At 46.1% G+C, this 9,785-nt stretch overlaps 1 protein-coding gene across 1 annotated transcript in view; it reads left to right on the top strand.

The window, feature by feature from the left end:
• Positions 1–195: 195 nt before the first annotated feature.
• CAMTA2 (calmodulin binding transcription activator 2) overlaps positions 196–9,785 on the top strand; it is a gene marked incomplete at its 5' end in the record, with an annotated part of 144,538 nt that continues 134,948 nt past the window's right edge. The window contains 4 exon segments of the mRNA XM_089657665.1: positions 196–391; positions 3,202–3,269; positions 9,446–9,581; positions 9,782–9,785. The exon segment at positions 9,782–9,785 is cut by the window's right edge and continues 68 nt beyond it. Coding sequence (XP_089513791.1) covers positions 196–391; positions 3,202–3,269; positions 9,446–9,581; positions 9,782–9,785 — 404 coding nt within the window.

Raw genomic sequence — 9,785 nt, 5'->3', positions numbered from 1 at the left:
TGGTTAAACATGAAGATCCGCTTTAGGCTACATCCACTATGCTTCACCCCCCTGAATTCACTGCACCCCCCACCCTGGGCTCTGCCCTATTCAATGTCTGTGCGCACTCAGTTTGCAGTGGTGGATGTGCGGCTAAAGCCCAACTCCATCCTTTGTCCCCACCAAATCCCACCTTCTGTGTGGCTTGCTGAACAGAAACTCAATTGTAGTGGAGCCGCAGGGACATCATCTTCCAGGGAGCTGCAGGAACAACATTCTGACTGATGATCTTTATTTTTTCCTGGCAGAAAACGGCCACCACATCAAGGTTTTCCTACCCAAGAAGCTGCTGGAGTGTTTACCCAAGTGTACTACTTTACCGAAGGAGAGGCTGCGCTGGAACACTAATGAGGTGAGCTGCTGTCGCTGCGAGGAACCCTGTCATCTGACGTCTGCCTAATACCAGTTGTACACCAAGACCCCTCCCCCGCTGATGTGCTTATGCCGATTTAGAACACACCGTTCCAACGCATCCAAATTATTTCCCTTTAAATCTTTTCGAGACTTTTCACATTGTTGCTCCGCGTTTGAGGTGCGGTTTGAGAAGTCCTGCATGTTGCATCTTTGGGTAGCTTTCCAAAAGCACACCAAAGATTCACATTGCAAAAGAAAAACAAAGAGGGCGCACCGGCCTAGTGCATGATCGTTAAAATATTTAATGAAAGAAAAAAACTAGGTATCATACTCACAATGGACATATAAAACACAGGAACATCACAATGAACAAGTGTGTTCAATCCATAGAGCATCTGAGTCCACAGCGATGGAACCCTGGGTGACCATCATGGACTCGGATGCTCTATGGATTGAACACTTTTGTTCATTGTGCTGTGCCTGTGTTTTATATGTCCATTGTGAGTATGATACCTACTTATTTTTCTTTCATTAAATAGTTTAAACGATACTGCACTAGTCCGGTGCGCCCTCTTTTTTGTTTTTCTTTTGAATTCAGTGATTTTGGACTACCCTGGTCCGTTGCGGGCAGCAAGCAGTGCATATTCCAGAACATTTACATTGTCATTCAAGTCTCTGCTGAGTCCATCCCCAGCACAGGAGTGTTTGCCGTGAAAGATGCACATTGCATTGAAGTCAATGAGAACCGCATCAAAAAATGCATCCAGGGTGTATTTTTAGGTGCTTTTTTGAAGTGCCAAAAATATGTTGGTTAAGAATTTGGCACCCACTGGCATCCTTTAACAACCAGTAAATCGTTAATTGTTGTGGATCTGGCACATGCCGGCTTTCTCAACAATCAGATAGATATGCAATGCCCACCCGCACTCCCTTCATTCCCTTGCCGATTGGCAAGGGCACCATGGAAGTCCTGCAATCTTGTCATCCAGATCTTTCGGTCTGGCAGCCCCCCTCACATTGAAAAGCAAAAAGTAACTCCTGCGCTACCATGCAAATATAGCTACTAAGCAGCTAGCACTTGAATGCCATACCCACGGCAAAATGAAAAAGGAATAAAATACACATAAATAGTGCAGCGCTGTAAAAATGCCTACATATCAACGGTCATACCATGAAATAGCAAGCGTGAAAGGGGGGCGGTGGAATGGGGCATACACTCACACACCCCCAGGTGAATAGTGACCACAATGCAAAATCAATAGGTGCTGGGTGGTGAATGTGCCCCTGCAGGTATACTATTAAGACACCTAGATGGTATAGATAATAAACACATAGACATAAAATGATTTAAATAGAAATGAATTGTCCAGAAATGGGGAGACAGGTGTGAAGACAAATCTTCATGCAAACATAGACGATAGGTGCCAATCCCCAATATCTGGGGTGCCCCCTCACCTTCCTGCCCAGGCCCGCATGGACCAATGGGCTATAAAATCTCCCTGGGTTCCTCCGTTTAAGATGGCGAATTCCCTCAGTAGTGATGGTGAGGCTCCCCTCCTTAAACATCCAAATGTGAAAGGCTTTCACAACACTCAATGGGTGTACTGTGTGTGGGGACAAAACGGAGCACCAAGATGGCGCCCACGCCGGATATGACGTCAGAATGTTGGTCGTGCAAGCTCCTCCTATTGGCGTATCTACGCGTTACGTCACGGTGTGCACGTGACTTCCTCAGGATATACGCCTCCTTCGGTCGGAGCTCTATTTATCTCACATTCTAGCCAATCACCCCCTCACATTATGGCTGCTGCTCTCGGCTGCTCCTTCTGCCTGTTGTCTGCCTCTTTCTTTCCTTTTGGTAGCAAGTTCCTTTTGGAGCTCTCTGATTACTAAGGGGGAGGCTTCACCACTGGTTAAGGATGCCGGCGGTTCCAGCTCCTTAACAACCACCTGCCAGTGTCCTTAACAACCAATGAATAGTCAAATGTTAAGGAGCCGGCACCCAACAGCGTCCTTAGCAACCAGCTGTTGCGCATATGCACTGTAATTCAATGCATAGTGCATTTTAGAAGCACTGCAGTGTGAAAATATATGCGTTGCAGTGTGAAAGCAGCCTGAATATACATGGGCATTTAGATTTCCAATATTAAAGGGTCTGTACACCCAAGACTGATCATTAGATCTGTGCACTGGGTCCTGGGTCTGTACAACTGATCTGCCCATGTAAAACTCTCAGGTGGACAGGAGCAGAGTCAGGAACTAATGCAGGGAGATCTCACTTTGTGGGTATCCAGGGCATATAAAAAATCAGCCCTCAAGTCTTCATGCATGACTATATTATCACCTTTGGGGTAGTGGCCCTTTAATGAGAGAAACACATAGGCTGTATTTGCTTCACTAGCCACATATTTGCTGCAAGATGGTAAACCAGAAATTAATAACCAGAAACAGATGGTAGTTGGCATTTTCAGAGGTCCGTAATACAATCGTCTATTTTTCGCTCATGATAGATCACCTTTGGAGACGTTCTGGGGTTTATTTACTAAAGCTGGAGAGTCCAAAATCAGACTCCCTTCTGCATAGAAACCAATCAGCTTCCAGGTTTCATTGCCAAAGCTTCATTGAACAAGCTGAGGTTAGAAGCTGATTGGTTTCTATGCAGAAGGGAGTCTGATTTTGGACTCTCCAGCTTTAGTAAATAAACCCCTCTGTGTCTAGCTGTAGTGCTGCTCCTTTGTCCTTCCCGTATTTCTGTCACGTCGCCTGCAGCTCCTCACTCACCTTCAGCTCTTTCTGTGTTTTCTGCAGGAGATCGCCTCTTACCTTATTACCTTCGAGAAACATGACGAATGGCTTTCTTGTGCCCCCAAAACCAGGTATGCAAACTTACAATCCAAACGTACACGTTCCTGCGTTAAAAATGGTTGTGTGTATAAGTGGGTGCTGCAGCGACCGTCGGCTGGAACCGAACAAAATCAGCGAGGAAAAAATGTCACCAGCACACCGAGGATCACCAAAATGGGTCCAAAGGTTTTAATAAATGATCACATAGTTACAGAAAGGCAACGTTTCGGAGTCACATGCCTGATGAAGGGGTCCTGCGAGACGCCGAAACGTTGCCTTTCTGTGATCGTTTATTAAAACCTTTGGACCCATTTTGGTGATCCTTGGTGTGCTGGTGACATTTTTTTCCTTCCAAAACCAGCTATGGTGACCCAATGATTTCTCTTCCTCATCAGTACATGGGGAACATTGCAGAGCATGCCCTTGAAGCAGGACTGTATTTTATGAAATCCCCCCTCCGGCCCTTATATATCCAAGGGTCTTCTGGCCTGTCCATTGACATCAAAGGTCCTTCCTATCCTCCAGCAGTGGTGGGTGGTCCTTACTGCTGCACTGAACATGCTTTTGTAATATTTGTGCGCCAATCAGTGCAATAGTACTCTGTGTGATGATGTTCCCCATGGGGTCAGGCAATGACAGTCTTAAGCTGGCCATATGATCCAGGTTTTTCCCTCCAAAGAAATGAGGCAGTTTTGTTCCGGGAATGGGACGGGACGTTCTCTTCTCACTACTGGAGCACAGAGCTGTATACTGTATGGAGCTCAGGCTGCATACAGGTAATACAGCTCACCTGTTCGTGTCGAAAATAGTTTGGTAGGCCCAAACCAAATATATCAAGGGACATTAACCACTTCCAGTCCGGACCTTTATTTATTTCAGGTACTTATATAGTGCCGTCCATTTGCGCATATCCAGGTTTTTTTTTTTTTTTTTTTTTTTACATACTGTCACCCTAGCAGTACAGTGTCACCATGGTGACACTGTACTACTTGTTGGGGTGATGAAGATTTTTTTTTTTTTTACACTGATTGCTTTTACACCCATAAAGGCTGTAAAAGCAATCATTTCTTCTTCTCTCTGGCTGCATTCTTGCAGCCATTGAGAAATACTGTGTGAGCTGTGATTGGTCACAGCCTGTCACATGGTACAAGGCTGTTGTGAATAGCCCTGTACCATGTGACCTCTGTGATCATTCACAGATTTCACACGTAGTAAGCAATGATGTCAGAAGTGACATCTTGCTTACTACTCTGCATGTGATCACTGATTGGCCAATCAGTGATCACACGATCAGGACCTCGCTCAGAGGTCCCGTCTGACGATCGGTGTTCCACTGTGTCTGGAGGACACAGCGGGCACCGGATCGCGGTGCTGTACGCTCCCAGGGAGCACGCACAAGCAGGGGGCGGGGGAGGCCGTTTATAAACAGCCACTCGTCCCTGTACTGCCACCGTCCGGCCGTTTATATACAATGGCCGGATGGGAGGTGGTTAAACATGAAGATCCGCTTTAGGCTACATCCACTATGCTTCACCCCCCTGAATTCACTACACCCCCCACCCTAGGCTCTGCCTTGTTTGTGCGCACTCCGTTTGCAGTGGTGAATGTGTGCCCCCCCACCCATGTGTTTCATATTGTGCATTTGGCAGGAGCATGAGCAGTTAGGTTGGATTCACACTATAGAGGTGCGGGAAATCGCATATGATTCGGACACCATATTTCTGCTCAAATCACATGCGATTCTTTGTAGTGCAGTTTAGGCCCATTCATTTTGTATTCACTCAATTCGCACTGCACCTGCACCGTAAAGGTCCAGGAACCTTTTTGTTTTGTGTATTTCTTTTTTGTTTTTTTTTGTTGCACCAAAATTAAATTGCAAGGGTGTTCGCACCCCAGCAATCTGATTCTTGTAATCACACTCCGTTTTGTGATCTGTTTGGGGTGTAGCATTCTGGATAACTTGAAAAAGTCTGATTGTACCTTCTGTATAGAGTCTGAATATGCTGTCATTAGAATACCTTACTGAAGAGAGGTTTCAATGTACTCCCTCCTGGTTTAGCTTTTAATAATGGGTCTGCACCTGACCCTGCACCTTTTAGTTACATAATGGGCAGGTTCCTCTTCATTTCTCCACCCCGTTTCCGCTTTTTTTGCTCAGTTTTGCACTGAAAACATGCCCACACCCAGGGATCCAGCAGTGGGATCGGCCGCACCACTGCAATACATCAGATCTCGCAGCTGTAACTGGGAGGCTGGCTGTCTTTTCCGGGTTCTTGCGGCCGGTCTCCTGATGATACGCACCGGAATGCATCTTCAGGGCGCTGCCTTCAAAAACCAGTAAGAGGCAGCCAGGCTTCCGATGGACAGAGCCATGAATCCGCATTAGAATACCTGTGGTCATGTGCAATGCATGAATATGTCTCCCAGGAGGCTGCTGGTGCTGCAAGCAATGTTCTCGCCTAAGCAAGAATAAAGGAAGTGCAGAGTTATGTTCCCTGAAAAAGGTACAAAGATTGCTAAACAACATTTTAAAAAAATTTGATTGTGTGAGAGGAGGGGGAAGGGGGGGTACAATGATATCAATTGGATCGGGAGGATGAAGGTCCACCACTTTAAGCAGAAAGTTGTGAATGAAGGAGGCCAGGTGGAGGGTGCGGTCCATGACACCCTGTACTTATAGTGTGTCCTTAAGCAGGCCATAGACTGGTCGAGCATCAGCCAATTTTTAAAAAATAAAACAAAAAAATCGGTCGCTCGATCGGCCGACGTTACCACCAATGTTAAAGATAAAGCGACCGATTTTCGACCCGTCTGTGGCCAGCATTAACCCCATAACTTCTGTCCCTTGCAGAGACAGGGGAGCGCACCACACAATGTGACAGCAATACAAATACATTATTTTGGATTACTATGTTTTTATTGGATACAAATGGATACATTTGTTGCAACCGCAAGACTTTAATAGTGGACTTCTTTGTTGCAACCGCAAGACTTCTTCATATAAAATATAATAGCGGACGACTTCTTCTCTTCTTCCTTCTCCTTCCTCTTCCTCTTCCTCCTCCTTCCTCCTTCCTCCTCCTTCCTCCTTCCTCCTCCTTCCTCCTCCTTCCTCCTTCCTCCTTCCTCCTCCTTCCTCCTTCCTCCTCCTTTCTCCTTCCTCTTCCTCCTCCTTCCTCCTTCCTCCTCCTTCCTCCTTCCTCTTCCTCCTCCTTCCTCTTCCTCCTCCCTTCCTCCTTCCTCCTCCTTCCTCCTTCCTCTTCCTCCTCCTTCCTCTTCCTCCTCCTTCCTCTTCCTCCTCCTTCCTCTTCCTCCTCCTTCCTCTCCTCCTCCTTCCTCTTCCTCCTCCTTCCTCTTCCTCCTCCTTCCTCTTCCTCCTCCTCTTCTTCCTCCTTTTTCTTCCTCCTCTTTCTTCCTCCTCTTTCTTCCTCCTCTTTCTTCCTCCTCTTTCTTCCTCCTCTTTCTTCCTCCTTCTTTCTTCCTCCTCTTTCTTCCTCCTCTTTCTTCCTCCTCTTTCTTCCTCCTCTTTCTTCCTCCTCTTTCTTCCTCCTCTTTCTTCCTCCTCTTTCTTCCTCTTCCTCCTCTTTTTCCTCCTCCTCTTCCTCCTCCTCTTCCTCCTTCCTCCTCTTCCTCCTTCCTCCTCTTCCTCCTCCTTCTCCTTCTCCTCTTCCTCCTCCTTCTCCTCCTCTTCCTCCTCCTCCTCTTCCTCCTCCTCCTCCTCTTCCTCCTCCTCCTCTTCCTCCTCCTCCTCTTCCTCCTCCTCCTCTTCCTTTTCCTCTTCCTCCTCCTCTTCCTTTTCTTCCTCCTCTTCCTTTTCTTCCTCCTCTTCCTTTTCTTCCTCCTCTTCCTTTTTCTTCCTCCTTCTTCCTTTTTCTTCCTCCTTCTTCCTCTTCTTCTTCTTCCTCCTTCTTCCTCTTCTTCTTCCTCCTCCTTCCTCTTCTTCTTCTTCCTCCTCCTTCCTCTTCTTCTTCTTCCTCCTCCTTCCTCTTCTTCTTCTTCCTCCTCCTTCCTCTTCTTCTTCTTCCTCCTCCTTCCTCTTCTTCTTCTTCCTCCTCCTTCCTCTTCTCCTTCTTCCTCCTTCCTCCTCTTCTCCTTCCTCCTCTTCTCCTTCCTCCTCTTCTCCTTCCTCTTCCTCCTCTTCCTCCTCCTCCTCTTCCTCCTCCTCCTCTTCCTTTTCCTCTTCCTTTTCCTCCTCTTCTTCCTCCTCCTCTTCCTTTTCTTCCTCCTCTTCCTTTTCCTCCTCCTCTTCCTTTTTCTTCCTCCCCTTCCTTTTTCTTCCTCCCCTTCCTTTTTCTTCCTCCCCTTCCTTTTTCTTCTCCTCTTCCTTTTTCTTCCTCCTCTTCCTTTTTCTTCCTCCGTCTTCCTTTTTCTTCCTCCGTCTTCCTCTTCTTCTTCTTCCTCCTTCTTCCTCTTCTTCTTCTTCCTCCTTCTTCCTCTTCTTCTTCCTCCTCCTTCCTCTTCTTCTTCTTCCTCCTCCTTCCTCTTCTTCTTCTTCCTCCTCCTTCCTCTTCTTCTTCTTCCTCCTCCTTCCTCTTCTCCTTCTTCCTCCTTCCTCCTCCTCCTTCCTCCTCCTCCTCCCATTGTCAAAATCAGCCGCGGATTTTCCAACATGACCGATAAAAAAAAAAAAAAAGTGCAAAAATGGCCGACCAATTTAACCCATTAACGGTGCGAAAATCGGCCTATTTTTTTTTTTTTTTGGCCGATTTTCGACCCGTCTATGGCCGGCATAAGTCTTCCAGGTTGAATACTAACCCAGCTTCTAGTGGTAGAAAGGAGTTACACAGTCAGTCTGGCTGAAAAAAAGACAAAAGTCCATCCAGTTCAACCATAGAAGAAAAAAAAGTTCTAATCCTATACCCACAGGTGATCCAGAGGAATGCAAGACAAACCCAGCAAAGCACGATCCAATTTTCTCCTGCAGGGAAACAAAATACCTTCCTGATCCCCCGAGAGGCAATCTGATATTCCTTGGATCAACATTCCCTATAAATGTTATATCCAGTTATATTCTGTGTATCCAAGAAAGAATCCAGGACTTTCCTATAGCAATACACTGAGCTGGCCACAACCAACTCTTGAGGGAGTCTATTCCACATTTTCACAGCTCTTACTGTGAAGAAACCTTTCCGTGTATGGATTAATTCTCTTTTCCTCCAGATGTAAAGAGCGCCCCCTTGTCCTCTGTGATGACCTCAGGGAGAGTTACTGCAGGGAGTATCACTGAAGGACAGCGGAGTATTGCAGCCGGAACTTCATCTCGTAACGCCACCCTCTCCAAGTACCGTCGTTGCTTGGTGTCCGTGTACACGGAGATGGGAGGAAGGTACTTCCATACCCGCCTCCCTGGTATGATGTTACCGGCTTATAAAGCATCAGGTCAAATCGATCTCGGTTTGATCAGATGCTTTCAGGGCAGAGGATGGATTTGGGGTCTAATAGATCTCTCCATAAAGAGGAGCGGTCATGCTTATTGCTATCACATGGGAGGGTTGTTCATCCCTTGTGATAGCAATAAAGTTGATTTTATAAAAAGGGACAGTGGAGGAAAAAAAAAGTTTTAAGTTAAAAAAAAAAACAACAACTTTAAAGCGCCCCCATGTTCATGCACAATATGTAAACCGCGATCACACAACACGTGTGAACATCAGAGCAAGTGCAATAATTCTAGCACCAGACCTCCTGTGTAACTAAACTGGTGACCTGTAAAGGCTTTTAAAGTGCTTCCTGTGGAGAATTTTAGGTAGCCTAGCTTGTCGTCATTCCACAGATGTATGCAATTTTAAAGCTTGACATGTTGGGTCTCTATCTACTCGGCGTAACATCATCTTTTATATTTTACCAAAAATTGGCCATTACGTTGTGTTTGTGTTCCCTAAAATTCATTAGTGTTTTTTTTTTTTTTCCTAAAGTTTTGCATTTTTAAAAATGGCTGCGCAAATACTGTGTGAAGTTAAAAAAAAAAAAAATAAATAAAAAAAAAATGTAATGATGACCGTTTTATTTTCCAGGCCTCTGCTTTCAAAAAACATATGTTCGGGGTTCTAAATAAATTTTCTGGCAAAAAGAATGCAGATTTTTGCATGTATGTGAGAAATGTCAGAATTGGCCTGTGTGGGGGGGGGGGGGGGGTGGTAAGGTGGTTAAGCTCCACCCCTATAAATGTAACACTTCTAATGACCTCGGACTTTTCCCCGTCTCTCTGCAGACCACAGAACGGCTCCATCATCCTTTACAACCGCAAGAAGGTGAAATATCGCAAAGATGGCTACTGCTGGAAGAAGAGGAAAGACGGCAAGACCACGCGGGAAGACCACATGAAGCTGAAGGTGCAGGGCATGGAGGTGAGGCTACCCTCGGTCCCCATGGTCATGGTATTACGGCAGAGGGTATAAATATTGAGAGGACTTGGTGTTGAAGGGGTGGGGTGTTGGGGTGTATAAATCTCTGGTTTCCATTGTGCGTTTTCTAAGGGTTGGCCGGGGTATATAAATCTCTGGTCTCCATTGGACATTTATGACGTGTGACTCTTGTGTCTCTGCAGTGTC

This window comes from Staurois parvus, unplaced genomic scaffold (assembly GCF_062004578.1).
Source record: "Staurois parvus isolate SC_StPar_1 unplaced genomic scaffold, SC_StPar_1.0 ptg001017l, whole genome shotgun sequence".
Classification (NCBI taxonomy): Eukaryota; Metazoa; Chordata; class Amphibia; order Anura; family Ranidae; genus Staurois; species Staurois parvus.
Note: the sequence above shows the minus strand (reverse complement) of the source record. Positions and strands in the feature narration are given on the sequence as shown.